The sequence below is a fragment of the Lupinus angustifolius genome, chromosome LG18 (assembly GCF_001865875.1).
Source record: "Lupinus angustifolius cultivar Tanjil chromosome LG18, LupAngTanjil_v1.0, whole genome shotgun sequence".
NCBI classification, from domain to species: Eukaryota; Viridiplantae; Streptophyta; class Magnoliopsida; order Fabales; family Fabaceae; genus Lupinus; species Lupinus angustifolius.
The window spans coordinates 13,144,188-13,165,920 of record NC_032026.1 but is presented as its reverse complement, the minus strand read 5'-3'; the positions used below and the strand labels follow the sequence as shown (position 1 = coordinate 13,165,920).

The following is a 21,733-nucleotide window of genomic DNA, read 5'->3' as shown; positions in this document are numbered from 1 at the left end:
ATTATACCTCAATGCATACTCTACCCGCATTGATGAAACTTTTCCTACTCATCATTATCATATACAGAAAACTGACTCTTCACAACGAACTCCAGTGGATAGTCATTCTCAATGACATACTTCATCAATTACTCCTCAACAACAACAACCGAAATCAAAACTTGGCTAATTTTTTAGACATGATAGTCAAATTCTCAAATTCTCAAATCCCACTACCATCAATGTTTGGTACTACTTCAAGTACACTATTGTCGGCATACGATTCTCAACAATATTATCGTCCTACTATGACAAAGTTGTGGTTGAGGATGTTGATGAAGATGAAGATGATTCAAATGATGAGGAGCCACAATTGGCAACACACTGTAGAGGGAGAATCTCGTAGCGGAATGAACAACAATTAAGAGTTCAATCGTCAAGAAGGAGAAAATCACCTCCATGTGGCACTTCATCACACAAACGTCATTAAAGTTTTCTGGAATTTAAACAATTAAATTTTTAATAGTGTAATATTTTGTTTTTTGAATAATATTAGTGTTGCAAAAAAATATTTCATTACTGTGTTGTGTGTTGTTAGGATTAGATAGGATTGACAAAAATTATTATGTTGTGTGGTGTTAGGGTTAGGGCTTGAAAAACTAAACCCTAAAACTAATAACATAACTCTCTCATTGTCGATTTAGGAGGGAGAGAGCAAAAAATAAAAAAAAACTCAAAAACTCCCTCCCCCATTGCCGATTTAGGGGGAGAGAAAAAAAATTACAAAAAAACAAAAACTTTCCCATTGCCGATTATGGGGAGGGAGGAAAAAATAAAAAAAAAATTATAACTCTTCCCTATTGTCGATTTAGGGGAGAGAGAAAAAAAATTATAAAAAAGTAAAGCTCCCCATATTACTGATTTTGGGGGAGTCAGAAACATAAAATTGAAATCGACATTTCCATTGCTGATTCCAGGGAAATTTACACTAGGTTTGTAATTTTCCAAAAAGGTGCCTCAAAACCATAATTTTTCGATCAATGTGCATTATATAGGTGAATTTGCGGATTATGTTATATAGGTTCATGAGACAATTAGGAGAATTTGAAGGTAATAGAGATCATGCTTAAGATCTTACTCCTATCCTTTGTCCATACTCATGTACAAGGAATTAACAATGTGATAGTACAGTTTAATGAATCTATAAATTGACCAATAAAAAAATTAAAGAGATAATTGGAGGCAAATAAGGTTATTTTAGGACAATATATTTAAGTGGAGAAGCGTGGGCAATATTTACTATTAGAAGCACAAGAATTCAAAATTTAGCACCCAACAATTGTAGAGTGAGCTATGCAAACTGTAGACTGTAGAGTTACCAATATCTAATAGTAGTAAATATTAGTTTTTATCCATTAATGTTTATGCATATGACTTTTTACTCTTAATATTATTTTTTATTGCATTAATATTTATGAATTTGATTTTTTATATTTTATGATTATTTTTACAGCCAATTAATATTCATAAACATATTTTTTAATTTATTATTTCCAAATAGTATTTTTCAAAGAATTCAAGCACCGTTCTATAGGTATATATTTCAATTGAATAAATGAATGAATTGCATACACGGTTAGAATATATATTTCAACAGCTATTTTAACATTTAATTAATTGCCCCATTTTTTCCTGATAATATCCCTAAAATTTTATAAGCAAATATATTATGAAATATAATATTGGAGCTATTATTTTACCCTTTCTATAATTTTAACGTACTCTGGTAAAATATCTGTTCTTTATAGTCTCTACTAATAGAATCTTACAAATGTATCTAATGTATTGAACTAAGTAGAATGTGATTGTTTAGGTAAGTTATATTTTATGTTTGATTTTATGAAAATATTTTCAGGAAGGTGATTGATTTTTTCAAATATGGTCATTAGGTTATTTAGGATTTTAGGTGACTCTTCCATTAGAAGTTATAGACAATGACATTACAAGTACAAATAAAAGCCTTAATAACTCATTGTCACTACAATGACTCATAGTTAGGTAAGTTGGGCTTGAGTAGGTCCTCGGCGAGGAAGACCAATAACAGCCTATAACCAGGTGAAAAGTAACATCATATATACTCCTATACCATAAAAGCGATATATACACATTTGATATTTCTAAAAGGAAAAATAATATATACTTAATACCATAAGAAAAAGTAACATATATTACAAATTCATACTGTAATAATTAATTTTACAAATGATATTATGTCATAAAATAAAGTATTCATTATAATAGGAGATAACTTATTTCCTACTATCAGTAAAAGTATGACATATTATTATTTTATTTAGTTTTAAAAATATTATAGAATATAAGTAAATAAGACACATGCATAATTTTAATGTCGAAATAAGTCATCTTATTATGACGAAGATACTTTATTCTCTTTCATAAAGAATGTTGAATTTTTAACGTTCACTTTTATTCATTTATATTTGTTAAACAGTAACAAGAGAACCCAGTGAGTTATTGACATGCATATAAAGTCCAACAAGCCTCTCAATGCAATTCAATGCAGAGAGAGTGAAGGATAGTGAGTGTATGTGCTCGTTTACCAGAGCTAGCTGAAAAAAGTCACAGCTCAGTAATCACAATTCACAAGTAGCTCCCTACATACACTAGAGAAAGCTCCTTAACCATAAAATCAAACTGAGAATATAATCTTGTTTTGAACTTATTGGCTTAAACTTGAACATGCATTCTTATCTTTCTTGCTAATAAATATTCCATCATTTTCACCGTATATTATGATGACTCATCCACCACCTCCTACCCCATAATTCCTCTCCATTCCAGATCCTTCATTATAATCACAACCACAAAGTACCCATCACCTTTCTCTTTTTCCCTTCTACAACAACAACAACAACTACTACTTCACATCACTTTAACTTGTTTTGCAACATACCTTAAAGTTTTGCAGGCACTTTGTGGTGCTTTTTTCTTTCAGTGAGGGACTCTTTTTTCTCAAGCCAACATGTCAGACCAGGGTACATTCTTTGGTGACTCGGTTGGGACTAATGCTAAGGATGCAGAAAGAAAAAAAGAACACAAGGTTCCCTTGTTAAAGCTGTTCTCTTTTGCTGATTTTTATGATTATGTCTTAATGGCTATTGGATCTCTTGGGGCATGTGTTCATGGTGCTTCAGTTCCTGTTTTCTTCATCTTCTTTGGAAAGTTGATCAATGTCATAGGTGTGGCTTACCTTTTCCCTAAAGAAGCTTCACATCAAGTTGCCAAGGTTTGTAAATTGTGATGATATATAACTTTCTGTGTTGTTCTCTTCTTCCTCTTTTTTTTAAAAAGAAATTCTAAGCTTTTGTTATACTTGTCCGAAATATGGTAATTACCTTATTTATAAGTATATTGTTATTTAAGAATAACATGGGGAATTCTGTTTTAAGAAATGATAAATTTAATAAAATCGAAAAGTAGTGAATTTAATTTTCAAGACCATATTTTTTTAATATTTTTTTGAAGGCAATGGTTAACAAGATGGATCCATCAAATAATACATAAATGGAGGTCATTTTGGAGTGTGACTACCCTTAATTGAAACCAAGATAATAATCTTTTATGCTAGCTTTCATTTCATAATATAATGTAGTAATTTTCTTTTTTGCAATTTTGCAGTACTCATTGGATTTTGTGTATCTAAGTATAGCAATATTGTTTTCATCTTGGACAGGTATGTTATTATTTTTACCACTCCGAAGTTAAAAAATAATCCTAATTAATCCAAGTTGATTTGTTAATCTTATATACTAAACTATTGTGATTGATTGTAATGATTCAATAGAGGTGGCTTGTTGGATGCATACTGGTGAAAGACAAGCAGCAAAAATGAGAATGGCTTATTTAAGGGCAATGTTGAATCAAGATATAAGCCTTTTTGATACAGAGGCATCAACAGGAGAGGTTATTTCTGCCATTACAAGTGACATTATCATTGTTCAAGATGCAATATCAGAGAAGGTATGCATGTGCATTTTAAGAAATTGAACTATTGAAGCTTCAAAATGGTATTCTTGGATGTTCATTATTTGATCCAATTTTGGACGAATTTTCTTTCATCATTGTGATGATATTGTGCCAAGACAAGCATATCCTCTACATACAAACTTCAAGTTTCATGAGAAATTCTTAAGCTTTTGCTGTCAACAAACCAATGTGTGCTACTTTTAGACATAACATAAAAAGGTCAAAGATAATGATCCATCCTATCATAAACATATTATAAAAACAAAAGAAAAAACATCTATGAAACTGATAGAGTAAAAGTTTTTTACACTATCAGTTGATCATCCATAATTCGTATTTAATTATTAATGACTCTTAAATATAAGTAAAATAACACATCTTTTTTGTGTGTTTAATTGCAAGGATAATTTAATCCTTGGCTTTAATAAAATTTATGCAAATTCATTTTAAAAATAATTTTGTTACCTCAAATCTTAAGCCACCTTATAATTGTTTATTTATGAGTTAAATTTTAGAAATGAGAGAAAGAAAAAAGAAATAGGCTTGAATTGAGAGTCGTGAAACCTATAAAATAAGTTTAAAACCTATATTTTTCATTTATTTCATTTCAAAGTTTAACTCCAAACAACTTAAGAAAAATATATTTTATCCGGATATACACAAGAATTTTTCCATTTCCCCAATAATTTTAGAGTAGAACCGGATAGATGTGACATCAAAATATTTGCAAGGATCCATATATTTAATTTTTTAAGTTAAATAATTTAAAATCTTGAAATTCTTCCTCTCCACACACATTTAAGTAATAATTTTATAAGAACATCGTTGCAGTTATAGTTTTCATCGAACTCAATTGTGGCGGCTCCCTGTTATCAAAATAAATTTATGATGGTTTCCTTCCTACTTTTTCTTGATAATCCAAATTCCATAGCTAGAAATTTAAATATGTTTAGGTTAAGAGTTTAGTCAAATTATTAGTTTGATGCAGTAACTTTTTATTACCAGTTGACACGTGTTATGTTTTTCTAGTTTTGACTAGAAATGCAGTTGTTTTTTTCTGACACGACCATTAAATCTTTTGAGAAAGTTGAACAGTGTGGATTTAATGCATTTATACTTTGGGTGGGGATTTGCACTTTCTGCTGAGTAGATGCATGTGCTACAGAAAAACTATGGTGGTGGATTAAATATGTACTAATTATGAGTGAGAAAACAAGTAGGCAAAAGCAAAATGTAGAAAAACTATAAAATCATTTCAGTACTTGAGCCTTTCTTCTTTTAAGTCATTTGAACTACTAGAATTGGTTTTGTGCTTTGTTTAAAAATAATATATGCTCTCAGGGCCCTGTTATTCACTTTTAGTATTATCAATAGGGTTCTGTTAACCATTGTCCTTCAGAAAATGAATAATTAATACATTGTCACACTGTATTATCTATCATTTAAATTTAATCAGTATTGATCTTCTTTTAGAAAAAAATAATATAAATAAATGGTTGATAATATAATATTTTATATAATTTTTAACTGACAATATATAGATTACATTTTGAGTGTCAAACATTTTATACTTTTAATATTGATTTTACATTTTATAGCCATGCGTGTGGATTTGACAATGTTAAGAGGTCAATTAAAATATCGACCTGCAAAATTTGGTACCATTAAAATCCTCTGTAGAATAAGAATCCCAAAATAATGAGATATATTACCCCGTAAGACCGTGTCCAATTCTTCTGGGATATTTTGAATATTATTTCTTATTTATTTATTCATTTTTATCCCATACATATACAAAAATCACAAATTCACAATAGTTAAATACAATTATATTTGTAATTGTTTATGTTGAGCGTAAATATTAATTATCTCCTTAAATTTTAAAAGACCCAAATTAGTCCCAAGAAAAATAAAATAAAAGACACATTTAGAATATTGAATAGCTCCAATTTGGTGGATAAAAATATCAATTGTTTTTTGGTGGACCAAATTTAGACTATTATTTATTGATATATTTTTTGAAGATTCAATAATAATTAAAAATAAATGATGAATGATATGATATAATTTTTTACATTGGGGCATATATATTTTTTCTCATTTTTAATCCCATACATTATATTCTTCTTTTAATATTGTCCAATTTTATATAAGGCTTGGTTTGATTAATATTTTGTTAATAAATTTAATTTATAATAGAACTAGAGTATCTATATAGTTATTTAGTGAAACTAAGAATTGATTGTTATTGTATCATACTTTTGTATACGTGATTCATAACCCTTATCATTGCAATGGCAATAATTTTTTGAGGCAACCTAAAATTGGTTCTTCTATCTTGTTAAGCATGCTGTTAACTTCTCTATTAATTGAGTAAAAGATAGATCATATTTAATTATTGATGGGAATTACAGGTTGGAAACTTCATGCATTACATAAGCAGATTCATAGCGGGATTTACTATTGGCTTTGTTAGAGTGTGGCAAATTAGTTTAGTGACACTTTCAATTGTCCCCTTGATTGCACTAGCTGGAGGTCTTTATGCATACGTCACAATTGGCCTTATTGCAAAAATTAGAAAAGCTTACGTCAGGGCTGGTGAAATTGCTGGAGAGGTAAAGTTATACCGAACAAAATTGAGTATTTTCTACTTCATTGCTTATTATTTAAGGTTTGTTTATGAGTTAAGTTTTGGAGAGAAAAAACGAGAAATAGAAGATTTAAAAATTATACAATACACTTATGAGATTGTTCTAAAGTTTTCTCTCGTCTTTCTTCTGATCCAAAACTCAATTTACAAATGATAAGTCTTAGCTCAATTTTTTTATACATGACCTATTACTGGATGACATTGTATTGTGGAGAAATTCTTAGTTATACACACATTACCTATCTTTTAGCAACAAATATATATATTGACTCATACCATGCAAGAAACAACAAGATGTTGATAGTAGTGTAAGATTTCACTAATTTTTAGGATGACCAAAATGTCAAGTGTTTAATTCCTAAGAGTGACACTTTTCCCGAACCATGTCACACAGCAATGACAATAAGCAAAAATAGAAAAAGTTATGAATCTTTAATTCTTTTAAGTGACATAACATGTTTTCCTTGACGCTGAATATGATTTAGGACATAGTTTGGGATAGAATATCCTTATTCCTAGACACTCTAATCATCAGGTATAAAAACATTCTTAAAGATAGATGTAATTTTATTATCAACTTCACAACCTTATACATATTAAATAATAATTGAAGTGTCTATGGGATAGAATGTTTAACCCAATGACTGTATTGTACTCTTTGTGGAATTCAGGTGATAGGCAATATTAGAACGGTACAAGCATTTGCAGGAGAAGAGAAAGCTGTGAGATCATATAAGGCTGCTCTCATGAAAACTTACAAAAATGGTAGAAAAGCAGGTTTAGCAAAGGGTTTGGGACTAGGCTCAATGCATTGTGTCCTTTTTCTATCATGGGCATTGCTTACTTGGTTCACTAGCTTTGTTGTGCACAAGCATATTGCGAATGGCGGCGAGTCTTTCACTACCATGCTCAATGTTGTCATCTCTGGCTTGTAAGCCTTTCTTAGCTTTTGTTTTGATTGGTTCCAGCAATTCCATTGTGTTTTATAAAGCATGTTGTGAGAGTTTATAAGCTCCTTCTTGATAGAATGAATTGCATTTTTTCATTTATGTTGCATCATGTTGTTCTTCATTAGTCCAAATTACATATACTGCTGCTATAACTTGTGGTTTAGCTACATACATTTCTCCTAAAATATACTATACATTTATACATGACATTACCATGTGAGTTGTTAATTCACCCAGACTATTATTGGCATTGCTTTAATGCATTAGTTCTAGCATAAGAGGCTGAGGCAGATCCTATCACAGCACATCAGTATTTTACCTTAGTGGTTAACTTATATTTTTCCATGGCAATTATTTATATGAATTAAGATGTATGAAAGTCAGTTTTGCTTCTCAGGTCACTTGGACAGGCAGCACCAGATATATCTGCATTTATCCGAGCAAAGGCAGCCGCATATCCAATTTTTGAGATGATCGAGAGGGACACAGTGAGCAAAAAGGGCTCTAAAACAGGTCTCAAATTAAGCAAATTGGAGGGCCAAATCCAGTTCAAGGATGTCTGTTTCAGTTATCCATCTCGTCCCGATGTACATATCTTCAACAACCTCTGTCTTGACATTCCTGCAGGGAAAATCGTAGCCCTTGTGGGAGGAAGTGGTTCTGGAAAGAGCACTGTTATATCATTGATCGAACGCTTCTATGAACCCCTTTCTGGTCAGATACTATTCGATAGGAATGATATTAGGGAGCTTGATCTCAATTGGATAAGGCATCAAATTGGACTAGTTAATCAAGAACCTGCCCTTTTTGCGACAAGCATCAAAGAGAACATACTGTATGGAAAAGATGATGCCACACTTGAAGAACTAAAACGTGCCGTGAAGCTTTCAGATGCTCAATCTTTTATTAATAATCTTCCTGATAGATTAGAAACTCAGGTAAGACATGTGATCTATGCATCTTTAGCCTATTAAATAAAACATCCAAAAAAGTTATTAGCCGTGTGGTGATACATTTTCAGTGTTATTCTTGGATTTCCCCCCTTAAGCATGTGGGCTGTGGCATAGAAGGAAGAATGAACTAAGGACAATTTGAAATGATGATCATACTGGTTTTAGTATATATGGTTGAATTCCTATTGCAATAATGGGTTGCAACCAGTTGAAGATAGATATTTATGGGTTTATCTATTTGAAGAAAATCCAATTGCTAGCAACTATTTTTAAGATTTCACTTCTAAAGAAATAGCAGGGTGCACACTAGAATTCACAAATAAACATTTAAATTATGCTTTAAGGTATATCATGTGTGTCAAGCGCATAGTTTGTTAAATAGTATGAACATTTTTCCTTAAGAGGTAACATTAAATATGTTTTTCAGGTTGGGGAGAGAGGGATACAACTATCAGGCGGACAAAAACAACGGATTGCAATATCTCGCGCTATAGTGAAGAATCCATCAATTCTTTTGTTGGATGAAGCAACCAGCGCTCTGGATGCTGAGTCAGAGAAGAGTGTACAGGAGGCTATTGATCGCGTCATGGTTGGTAGAACAACTGTGGTAGTGGCACATAGACTTTCTACCATTAGGAATGCAGATATGATCGCAGTTGTTCAGGGAGGGAGGATTGTGGAAACTGGCAACCATGAAGAACTCATTTCCAACCCAACTAGTGTATATGCATCTCTTGTTCAAATCCAGGAAGCAACTTCTGTGCAAAGCCACCCTTCAGTTGGTCCTACCTTGGGACAACAATCAAGGTACTTAATCCTTATTGGGACTCTTAGGTAGTGTCTGATGTGTGAGCGGAATATAATGAAATCTGTTTTCTTCTCTTTGATTCCACCCGTTTCATTGGAACCAAAATGTTATATTTTTTTTCCTGATGCCCTGTCATGTTCTGTTTGTCCCATCCCTGTTCGCCAAAAACTACCTTAGAACATTTGCAATTGCATCCAACAAAATTGAGATTACTTAACCCTGTTAATATGAGGTATTGACTTCCATCTGTTATAGGGTAATCAGTAAAGAGTGGCACTTACATGTCTAACTTTTTGCGTTGAGTGAAGTAACTCTAATTGCGAATTGAATTTGATTGTATACTATCCAGCTGGTCACCTTTTACACATGCTACTTCCTACTAGGATAACAAATTCATTATATATTTCTTGTGATTGTAGTATAAAATATTCAAGAGAATTATCCCGTACAACAAGTGTTGGTGCTAGTTTTCGATCAGATAAAGAATCTGTTGGCCGGGTTGGTACAGATGAGGTAGAAAATTCAAGCAAGTTGAGACATGTTTCGGCAAGAAGGCTATATTCTATGGTTGGTCCTGACTGGTATTATGGGGTTGTTGGGACATTATGTGCATTTGTTGCTGGGGCACAGATGCCACTTTTTGCTCTTGGAATCTCTCATGCTCTTGTATCATACTATATGGACTGGGATACAACACGTCATGAAGTCAAAAAAATTGCACTTCTTTTCTGTGGAGCAGCAGTTATAACTATCACTGTACATGCCATTGAACATCTTTCTTTTGGAATCATGGGGGAGCGACTTACCCTTCGTGTGAGAGAAAAGATGTTTTCAGGTAATCCTGATCAAATGATAATAACTAGTTTTTTAATCGTTCATATATTTGTATCGTTATTAAATGTTCCATTCCAGGCTTCCTACTCCTAATTTTTTACATAGTAGTTGAATCTTGATTGTGGAATGTATCACAAAGTTTTCTCGGTGCTTTGTAAATAGTTATATATGTAATATGTTCAACATATTTTAAGGCTTGATAATGTTCATGATCAATACTATGATGAATCCATCTTGTTTTGATGAACTCTCTTATAATGGTGCATTTGCATTTTCACTGTCCAACACATTGTTTTTTAGACTTCTAAAATATATAAAGCTGAAACAAAACATAGCTAACACAGGCTCAAATTTGATGATCTCTCTTTCACTTAACTTTCCTTGTTAATCTGGCTGCAGCTATTTTGAAGAATGAAATTGGCTGGTTTGATGATACAAACAACACAAGTTCTATGCTTTCATCGCGTTTAGAGACTGATGCAACCTTATTACGAACTATAGTTGTTGATCGTTCTACAATTCTATTACAGAATGTCGGCCTGGTTGTTGCTTCATTTATTATTGCCTTCATCTTAAACTGGAGAGTAACACTTGTTGTCATAGCCACATATCCTTTGGTCATTAGTGGTCACATCAGTGAGGTTCCTTCCTGCTCCACATTTCAACATTAAGAAACTAGCATCTCTGTTTTGTGTCTAAATATTTTACCTGTGATCATTTCAGAAACTTTTCATGAAAGGTTATGGTGGCAACTTGAGCAAAGCATATTTAAAAGCAAACATGCTGGCTGGGGAGGCTGTGAGCAATATGCGCACTGTTGCCGCATTTTGTTCTGAGGAAAAGGTCCTTGACCTTTATGCTAATGAGCTTGTTGATCCTTCGAAACGATCATTTCAACGGGGCCAAATTGCTGGCTTATTCTATGGCATTTCTCAGTTCTTTGTTTTCTCATCTTATGGCCTAGCTTTGTGGTATATGATTTAGCTTCATTCCTTCTTTAATATGTTATTGGCTAAGGTAGTATTTTATGCAGACATAACATGATTGGACAGGACAGACAAAACACAATGGAATAGTATGTTATGTTCTCTTTGATTACACCCGAAATTGTTCCACTTTTAAAACTAATCTGATGTTTGTTTTGTTTATAAAATACACCAAACACAACTTAATACATATGTTTTGTTCTGTCTTGTTCTAACATTTCTAACAAATGTTGCCTAAATATCTCACTATATGGTGGCTTACTTGATATTGGGGCTTATATACTTTTTGCAGGTACGGATCTGTTTTGATGGGAAAGGAGCTTGCTAGCTTTAAATCGGTTATGAAGTCGTTTATGGTTTTAATTGTAACAGCTTTGGCTATGGGGGAAACTTTGGCCCTGGCCCCAGACCTTTTGAAAGGGAATCAAATGGTTGCATCAGTTTTTGAAGTGATGGACAGAAAGTCAGGAATAACAGGTGATGCTGGAGAAGAATTGAAGACAGTGGAAGGAACAATTGAGCTCAAAAGAATCCAGTTCAGCTACCCTTCAAGGCCAGATGTGATTATTTTCAAGGATTTCAATCTAACAGTTCCTTCAAGCAAGAGTGTTGCCTTAGTCGGGCAAAGTGGTTCTGGTAAAAGCTCTGTGATCTCCCTTATACTCAGGTTTTACGATCCAGCATCCGGGAGAGTGTTAATTGATGGTAATATGCTTCAACTACAATTGATTTATCTATTTCCATAATTACTGCAAAAGAAAAAGGAAGTTATAGAAGTTTTTCAAAGTAAAATCCTCAACTAAGAGTTCTTGATTAGGCACATCACTTCATTCTTGGTTAATCATGTGCAAGGTTATCATAATTTTTGTAAAGCTTGCTTTTATACATGTTAAAATGAAGTGTCTTAGAGACAAGGTGGTAGGCAATCTCTATTACCTTTACTAAGGTAGCATTTGGAGCTGATAGAATAAGATGGAATATGTTTCCCCCCTTTAGGTGGAAACAAAATGTCATACTTTTTAATTTAATGCTGTGTCAAAGGCTACCTAAGAATTTCTCTTAACAAGTTTGCATGCATAAGTCATTTTAAACTAAAACTAAAACACTATTTGCATGCCTCAATCAAATCATGTTAGAGAATGCTTATGCACTACATGTTCATGTATCATCAAGTATTGATGTCCCACTTATCATAAATGTGACAGCATCCATCTCACAATGATAAATCACATTCTTACAGGAAAAGACATCAGGAGACTCAATCTGAAATCTCTAAGGAAGCACATTGGTCTTGTGCAACAAGAACCGGCTCTTTTCGCAACATCAATCTACGAAAACATTCTTTATGGAAAAGAAGGAGCTTCAGACTCGGAAGTTATTGAAGCAGCCAAACTTGCCAATGCTCATACCTTTATAAGTGCTCTTCCAGAGGGTTACTCCACCAAAGTTGGTGAAAGAGGAGTGCAACTATCAGGTGGACAAAGACAAAGGGTGGCCATTGCCAGAGCTGTTCTAAAGAACCCTGAAATCTTGCTCCTAGATGAAGCCACAAGTGCACTGGATGTGGAATCAGAGCGCGTTGTACAACAAGCTTTGGACAGATTAATGCAGAACAGAACAACAGTTATGGTGGCACATAGACTATCAACTATAAGAAATGCAGACCAAATCTCAGTTTTAAAGGATGGGAAGATTATTGATCAAGGAACTCATTCAAGTCTTATGGAGAATAAAAATGGACCATACTTTAAACTAGTCAACCTTCAACAACAGCATCAAGTATAGCATAATGGAAGACATAACAAAATTACCATGAATTTTTTATACTGTGATTTTGTAAAAAAAAAAATAGTTCTTTCAACAGCCATACATTTACAGAGTATGATGTAAAATGTAAAATGGCTTTCTATATTTTGTTATTGACTACTTCCTCCTTTCTATGATATCTATTGTTACAGAGAGTATTTTATTTTATATTTGCTATTTTAGAAAATCAAGAAGGCATGAGTTATTTTCTATCTTATTCTTTGTGGTAGATTCCTTGATCCAATCAAATTATTTTTACTATCTTTGGTATGTCATTATGACTTAATTTATATCATGTTGAAAATTTTCATATATAAAGTTGCTAAACATGCATTAAGGCCCTGAAGCCTGAGCCTTACAGGTTGAGGTCACAGCCAAAATGCAGATTTTCACACACGTGGGAAATTAAAAAGAAAAGAGAAGATATCTACCAGAGTTATTCAACACGTATAAGTAGTTGACCTTCTTACATTTATTAGGTATATATCGTTAAAAAGGGTATTTATACACTATTTTAAATTTATGTATACAATCGTTACAGACGTCAATATCTTATGGTTTTGTAAGTAACCAAAATTATATCACAGTTAGAGTTATGATTGCCTAAACCATATACCATATCAGGGAGAGTCCACTCATTTAAAGAGTAAGTTTTTTAAACTTTCTTCTCATATTGTCATCATTTTTAGGAAATCCAATTATTTGAATTAATGAGTAGATATAAACTATTAAATATCCCTAAAATTGATAGGTAAAATAGAGGGTAAGTTTAATGGATCTACACTCCTATAATTATCCAAAGTATCGAGGTTTTGAAAGTTTCAAAAATCTTAACCTCAATCGATGTGATATATAAATTTTATAATAACAACATTACTTAAATTAGATCATGATATACCAAACCTCTTCCTTTTTAGAAGTGCAACTTTTTCAGGAAGTTTCTCTTTAGGCGTAATGAAACACGCTACCTACTTAATTTTCTTTGTTCTCCGAATTCTTGTTATTGTCGAAAGAGACATAAAGAGCTTATTTATATATAAGCATCACACTTTTAAGAGGAAACCAAGTTTGACAAGTTAATTGGTTGATAAATCTCCTCGGAGTTAAATGTTTGGTAGATTCTATACTATGTTGTTTCCTTGCTCCTCAATGTCAATATTACCATGTCTTTTGACTTATGTTTTGTCCTTTATCTTATATCTAATCTGGTTGGTTATCCAAAACAGTTGTTAAAAGATTATTGAAAGCTAATGTGATAAGAAGTGAAGAATTGCTTCCATATCTCACATTCTTATGTATTCATATTTTACATTAGACAAATATAGGTTAGGCTGATGTAACACATAGAACCTTGAGCTGACTAACTTCACATAGGTCAAAATCAAAATGCTATAAAATGTCAACCATTGGATTTTCAGTATAAAAAATGGACGTGTCAGTAACTCTAACATTTCATTTCACTTTTTTTTAGTGTTATTAAATTTAGACCGATTATGATTTGGTTAAAAAATACTGAATCAATAAGCACTAATGGACCAGTAAATCAATGGTTGAATTGATTTACTTTAAAAATTCTAAAAATTTCATAATATTAACTAACATTATTTAATAATTCTATTATACAAATTTAAAACATTACTAAATTAAACCACTAACAAAAAAATTTCATTCTTATAAAATATAATAAATAATATAAAAATGTCGTTAAACAATATGTGTTGCTTTAACTACAACAATTTAATTAATAACTAAAGTTTTAATATAATACAAGTTAACAAATGACAAACATAACTACAAATAAGTAAAAAATATGATTATGTTTCATCTGGAAACTATATCATTAAATATTTTTTAATTAATCCAATTTTAATACAAAACTGGTTATATAAGAATCTTAGATCAATCAGATGTCCGTTTACAGTTGAATGCTAATGTTGCTTTTTTTCATCTTTAATTTCTTACGTGTTGCATTTCTATGATACGTGAAGCTCCACATATGCTAATGTTGAATTAAAGGGTTTCAATTAATTAATGCTTCATTACAAATGCAACCATTTCGTTAAATGACGTTTTGATGAGTAATGCTTGCATAAGTTGAATCAATGAAATACTTTTACATTATTAAAACAAACGTGTTGATCGGTGTTTCGTGTCTGACGACCTGCATTCTTATTTTTCTGATATCGAGTATATCCATAAAGTTTCTACAAATTTCTCAATTTGTATCTCTAATAATGATTATTGTGTTATTTTGATATTTTTTCCAATGAGTCAGAGTTGTTCTTCTTGGAATGATGAAGAGATAAAATATAAGTAGGAGAATGTGCGAAATTGTAGTGATGCAATGATGAAAAAGAATAAATCAACATGTGAACGTTTTTTGTAGTTATTATTAGGATGTTAAAAATGATATGTCATGGTGGTTACTAAATGAAATTAAATAAAATTATACATATTCAATTACATGAATGTCCTTTAAGTATATTTTGTATTTATATAATAATAAGGATAAAGTTGGAATATTGAAATTACCTTTGTTCAATTACTTAAACACTCATTAAATATATTTTGTCTTTTGTATAATAATATAGATAATCATACAAAAGTAAAACAAATTCCTTTTCATGAGTTATGACTATTTTTAATAAGAGGAAGTATTATATTGGTTGTGCTTGCAGTTTTTTTTGAGTAAATTACACTAGTATTTCTAGACCTTAATGTTAGTAAAATTACAAAAATCATCTCTTTCTTTTTCAAACTTCTACAAACTATTCCTAATTATATACATATATTATTATATGATTACCCATGTAAGAGAAATAAATGAAATTTTTTAAACAAAAAAAATTGTGACAAATGTAATTAAGTCAAACAAAATATGATATATTGTGAAGATAAATTCAAATAGTATAAGAGTCAATGTCTATTTATTATTTTGGAAGGAAATTTATATCATATCTAATTAAAGCGCATACAAAATCATATTTTTTATTTAAGAAAAAAAACTAATTTGATAATTGAACTTAATTCAATATGTAAGGATAGGCTGAAGTAAAAAAATACGCCAAACCCTTAATATATTATGATTAATTATAGTTTTGTGAACATCATTAGTTAGACATATCTTTGGTTGTTCTGGTATATTTTTCGAAGTACGTATATACAGGAAGAATATAAAATATGAGAGAGAGAGAGAGAGAGATATAAATGTATTTGGCAGTCTAACTTGATGCTCAAAAGTTGATGTATGATAGAACTATCATTTGTTTCTCACTAGGTTTTTAAAGACACCTTGAGAAACGTATCAATAATTTGAAGCATTCCATTGAATTAATATTTCAAAATAAAATAAAGAGAGGAAAATGAACTCTCATCACCAACATTATTATCATGTTATTTTTAGTGGCATACACATACAATTTTAACCCCTTTTCATGTTTTAGCATATATTTATTTTTGTGTGCACACTATGGGTTCGCTTGGCTGCCCATGAGGGTATGCTGTGAGTCTGGAATACATGGCCCGTAAAGGTGAAGATATTTGGTACTTATACATTTAATTATATATATATAATATATGGATATGATAAATATGTTATTTTTTATTCTTTTTGTAATTTGTTGTGTTGTCAATTATTATTTTTCTCCTCATAAATAAGTTCAATATTTTATTTATTGTAATGATCATTATTTTTTATATTATCACATTATTGATATGTGATTAAATAAGGGCCTAAGTGAGAAAAATATGAGATTGTCTAATGCTCATTAAAAAATGACTCCAAAAAATATATTAAACTTAAATCTTCAATAATTAACGATAATCAAGATACAAAATAAAGTGTTCCTTACATTCTCATGATAATGTGGGTGAGATTTCTTTTATTCAAAATTTATTCTAAAAAATTAAATTCTTTGATATATAATAAGCACTCATTTTTTTATTTAGTTATGACAATTTATTTTAAGCCATCAATTTTGTTCAAATTTTAACATAAAACTTCATATAATTAATTTAGGTGCCCAAATATACAAGGGATAGAGATCTTATGTCATCATTTATATATTAACTTCCTTTCCGTATCCAATGAAAAAATACCCCATAATTAAAAAGAAAAATTCAAAAGATATAAAATAACAATTTTATATTATTTGGAGAAAGGGAGATAATGATTTTGAGAAGAGGATTTTGTTCCATGCACCAGACCTACAAAATGATAAGGAGGGATGGGTTCTCTTAGCCAACAACAACACTAATCCTTCCCTAATGTAAGCAATTGTTGGTATGTTAATATTTTGTTGTGGCTGAGATTTCAGCCTCAACCTCCTACACCCTACCATCTAACCACCTTATAACTCATTTTTTGTTGATGGTGGGACTCGAACTCACAACCTCCTGCACTCCATTCTTTACGACTCTTTACCGTCAGACCACCTTAGGACTCCTAATGTAAAGTTCATTGAATTAAGCTCTGCCTCCAACAAAAGGAAAATGTTGTATTGCTTGCCATTGACTCTGAATGGTTCCAAAAAAGTGAATGTAATTCAGGAGGAAACGCATTTTGGCGTGTGAGAATCTTGAATGAAGAAAAAGTGATTAACTATGCAATGAGGACATGAAGGAAAATGGTTGGGAGAGCAGGTGGAGACTGCTGCAAAGCAGCTTTAGAATTATTAATGAACAAGTCATGAAATATACTCCATATATGCTTGCATATAACGAGAAAATGACAAAGTTGATGATGACCACAGTGATGAGAAAATAAGCAAGTGTATAGATTATGCATTAAGGAACATAAAAAATATCCTATGTTGTTGCACCCCCAAAGCTTTGAATTTCAAACGTTATGGTATGCACAACATGAAGCGTGAAATTTTGTTGATAATTTGAGTACAAAATCAATGCCGCGGCTCAATGCTATGTGGTATTGCACTACATAGTGGCCAAATATTAATAGTTAGTAATTTAGTATACATGCACTAGTAAAAAAACATGATTTTCAATGAAATTCGTGAACTATTTTCAAGATCAAAATTCCAACCATGTTCGCTCTCTTTTGCTTACAAATCACAGCATTGCGTTTAGGGCATAAAAGAAGTATCACTTGAAAAATCTACCACAAAGAAATCATTATCTCAGTAGTGGCAGGACTGAAAATTTATGAGATTACCAAAGTGATATAACTAATTAAGCTTATGGTTTTTATATAATTTTAGGTCAAATATACATGAAGACAAGTTATCGTGCAGTATTGCATACTAAACTACCGCACCTACCCAACAGAGAAAGATGTGTCTCTCTCATAAACTAATAGTCATTTTTTTTATTACAAGCTAGTTATCTAAACAACAAAAGTTCATTTGTTTCTGGTTCAAGAAAAGGCGCACTCTTCGAATCATATGATATGGAAATTGAAATATAAGATTTGTGTACCTAGTTAACCATAACTTGTAGTACATACTACATACAAACCTTACAAATTAACAATGAATCAGATAAATTTTACCTACAATAGTTTTATGTATTCTTTCACATGGCATTATAGCAGACTCACGTGGTAGAAATTTTTATTCTAGTTATCCTAATTCAACTCTACATCATAACCCTCGCCACCCTACGTACGTAACGTTCATGGGCATGCTGGGATCTTTTCTATTTGAAAATTGTCTTTGCTACTATCTCATGTCTCGATTGTATCGAAAATCTTCAAGTGTTGAGTTGGACCCAATAGGTCAAAGACATGAAATATTAATAATTAACTAAATAGAATTGAGAGTGGTAGATAGAGCCTCTCAAACCATATGTAGGTATTTTAAACAAATTCAATGAACTTACCTCCTACGACACTGGTAATACCTAATCCTGATTTCATAGTATAATATTAGCAAATAAAATTGTTCCATTTCCTTGGCTGAAATTAAAGATGTCAAAATAATCTCTAGCCCTAGTTAGGTTGCTTCTTTCCCAATGCCTTCGAGACGACATTGCTCGAGTTTAGTAGCAATGTGTAATTATTATGGATGGTAAAACTTTCGGGTTTTTTACGTGGATATTCTTATGCTGAATGAGTTTTAAATCATTTATTGTACATTTCTTTAAGTTAGGCTTTTACTAGACTTTTGTTGGGTTAGAGTAACACTTTTCTCCTTAACCTTTATCTTTTTCAATAATATTTTCTTTTGTTAAAACACATCTTAAGACTCAAAATTAAAACTGCTAATTTAGTTGAATCAATTCTCTTAGCTGATCTCACGCTTATGGTTGTTGGATACGTGTTTCCCTTACAGATTCTCAACTCTTCAAAATGTCATTAAAAAAAGTAATGACCTCATTGCTTGAATTTGCCTACCCCAACTGCACCTATAAAACCACATACCATGAGCAACTTATGCTTCATTCTTAACTTTGCTTTTTCTATTTGAGGACAATCTGTTAAATAATCTATATATCCTTTATTATTGTGCTTGTGCATTATGGGAAGGCCACCATGTTGTGACGAGATTATTGTAAAGAAAGGTCCATGGACACCAGAAGAAGATGAGAAACTGAGTGATTATATCAACAAACATGGCCAAGGAAGTTGGAGAACACTTGCAAAGCGAGCTGGTCTCAATAGGTGTGGCAAGAGCTGCAGGCTAAGGTGGACAAACTATCTGAGGCCTGATATCAAGAGAGGCAAGTTCACTGAAGAAGAGGAGAGGCTTATCATCAACCTTCATTCTGTTCTTGGAAACAAGTATATTTCTTTGCTTACTTTCATGTCATTTTTAGGTGCTCCATGATGAAGAACTTTTCATTTTTATCATTGTGTATCATCTCAACTATTATGATCAATATTACCCCTATTATTAATTGTCTCCCCCAACAGTTTAAGCTGTTAAGTGAAAATGCGTGACTGAGACTTCTGATATCAACTCGTTTCTCCCACTAATTTAAGTCATTAGTTGGAGACAAATGAAAATTTTGATTATATATGAAATAGTCTATTACTTTAACAATATTGTAAGGATTATGGTGTGCTAATATGATTAATTAATGCTTAAGTTATTAAGGAAATTGAAAACTAATATTTCAATTAATGTTTTCTTGTAGGTGGTCTAAGATTGCAGGTCATCTTCCAGGAAGAACTGATAATGAGATCAAGAATTTCTGGAACACTAACATAAGAAAAAAGCTTCTCAAAATGGGTATTGATCCAGAAACTCACAAGCCAAGGACAGATTTCAATCACATCATGAATCTTGCACAGTTGATTGGCATGTCTAACTTTGGCAATCCTATGAGTGCTTGGAGTAACCCTCTAGGTTTTCATGCAGATGTGACTCAGCTAGCCAAACTACAACAACTGCAAAATCTGTTGCAAATTATTAACAACAATAATTCATTTGTTAACATGGGGAACCCTTCCTTCTCAGGCAATCCTAGCCTCAACCCACTTGATGCATTTCTGAATGGGACAAATATCATTCAAACTCAGGAGCCAGCTTTCTCGAGAGGCCAAGAGTATGCAAACCCTGGTTTATTCTCTCAAACACACAGTGACTCCTCAAAATCATGGACAGATGTAGAAGGTGGATCTACTAGTCATCAAGAATTTGATTACAACAAAGTTAGCAGCAATACTTCACTTGAAAATCAAGCACAAACTCCACTCCCTGCATTAGTTGCTTTCTCTCCAAAGATGGAAACCTTCAACCAAAAGGACAATGGTTATGAAAAAGCTCAAGCTCCGATTCAATCACCTTCCAACACATTCTTTAATGATTGGGAGGAGTTCCTTGACAACGAAAGAAGCGATTCCTGCTGGAAAGAGATTCTAGAGTAAGTCTTCATCAATCTATGTTATATAGATACTCAAATAATTACTTAATATGTATGATGTTCTAAATATCATGATAGAATAACACTTACTTGTTTCAATTCATGTAAAAAAATAACATGAGTGGCTAAAATGATGTAGTGCTCAAATATCACTAAGAACTTATAAGTGTGTGCGTGTAGCTTATTCAAGGTCTAGCTTCACCAAAACCTATATAATATGCCATCAATGTTCTATTATTTTTTATCTTCGTTTTTTGGACAATCAATCTTATATTTTCTTCTCATTTTGCAGTTTGACATCCTCTTCAACATCACCAATTTCCTGGTAGAGGAAGTGAGGAACCATTGATTCTCTTCAATGTCACCAATTTCCTGGATTGCATACACAAGAAACACAGTTTATTCATTCATGGTTTATTTTATTATTGTTTAGATTCATTTCTAAATTTGTTGGAGGTTATATAGTACCTGTAATTCTTGTATAAAACAGAAAGATACAAATATGGTGAGTTGCAATTATATTTCTAGTTCGATGTTCTTTAGGCAGATTTGTACTTTTAATAAATTTGGTTATATTGTTCTGCTTAATTTTCTAAATGGAAGATATACTCGTATAATGTATAATTCTAAGGTTTCTTTCAATATCTTGTGATGCTCTTAGGACTATACATGAATTCAAGTATATTTGCTTTGGATTCTATTGAAATCTGACAAATCCAAAATCGTTTAAATGCTCTCTAGAGCGATTTCCTAGTTAATCCATTAAGTTAAGATTATGACTTTAGGTATAACGTTTAAGTCAACCATGTCGCCACAATTTCTCGCCGGCTAAAGAAATTTTGCTATGCTAACTATCACATCAAATTATGATGAACATAGACGATATATGCTAATCCATG

At 31.8% G+C, this 21,733-nt stretch overlaps 2 protein-coding genes across 3 annotated transcripts; both read left to right on the top strand.

Annotated features, from left to right (window-relative positions):
- On the top strand, positions 2,576 to 13,230 carry LOC109333215 (ABC transporter B family member 2-like). Of its 2 annotated transcripts, XM_019568567.1 has the most exons (14): positions 2,576 to 2,849; positions 2,882 to 2,944; positions 3,017 to 3,286; positions 3,679 to 3,733; positions 3,845 to 4,020; positions 6,441 to 6,641; positions 7,348 to 7,607; positions 8,024 to 8,564; positions 9,007 to 9,386; positions 9,807 to 10,222; positions 10,621 to 10,862; positions 10,945 to 11,192; positions 11,500 to 11,912; positions 12,448 to 13,230. In XM_019568567.1, the coding sequence occupies exons 3-14, from the start codon at positions 3,023 to 3,025 to the stop codon at positions 12,990 to 12,992; spliced, it is 3,741 nt and encodes a 1,246-aa protein (XP_019424112.1). In that variant the 5' UTR covers positions 2,576 to 2,849; positions 2,882 to 2,944; positions 3,017 to 3,022; the 3' UTR covers positions 12,993 to 13,230. The 2 variants fall into 2 exon arrangements, with proteins under 2 accessions (XP_019424112.1, XP_019424111.1); XM_019568566.1 differs by having other exon boundaries at positions 2,576 to 2,944.
- Positions 19,398 to 21,453, top strand: LOC109332313 (transcription factor MYB39-like). Its single transcript, XM_019567257.1, has 3 exons — positions 19,398 to 19,749; positions 20,106 to 20,834; positions 21,127 to 21,453. Exons 1-3 carry the CDS (start codon positions 19,487 to 19,489, stop codon positions 21,161 to 21,163), a joined length of 1,029 nt encoding a protein of 342 aa, XP_019422802.1. The 5' UTR covers positions 19,398 to 19,486; the 3' UTR covers positions 21,164 to 21,453.

Bases quoted from the DNA above. Each gene is read 5' to 3' on its own strand.
- LOC109333215 (XM_019568567.1), top strand. From the start codon at position 3,023: ATGTCAGACCAGGGTACATTCTTTGGTGACTCGGTTGGGACTAATGCT. The intron at 6,642-7,347 runs GTAAAGTTATAC...TGTGGAATTCAG, and splicing joins CTGGTGAAATTGCTGGAGAG to GTGATAGGCAATATTAGAAC. The intron at 10,223-10,620 runs GTAATCCTGATC...ATCTGGCTGCAG, and splicing joins GAGAGAAAAGATGTTTTCAG to CTATTTTGAAGAATGAAATT.
- LOC109332313 (XM_019567257.1), top strand. From the start codon at position 19,487: ATGGGAAGGCCACCATGTTGTGACGAGATTATTGTAAAGAAAGGTCCA. The intron at 19,750-20,105 runs GTATATTTCTTT...GTTTTCTTGTAG, and splicing joins CATTCTGTTCTTGGAAACAA to GTGGTCTAAGATTGCAGGTC. The intron at 20,835-21,126 runs GTAAGTCTTCAT...CTCATTTTGCAG, and splicing joins TGCTGGAAAGAGATTCTAGA to TTTGACATCCTCTTCAACAT.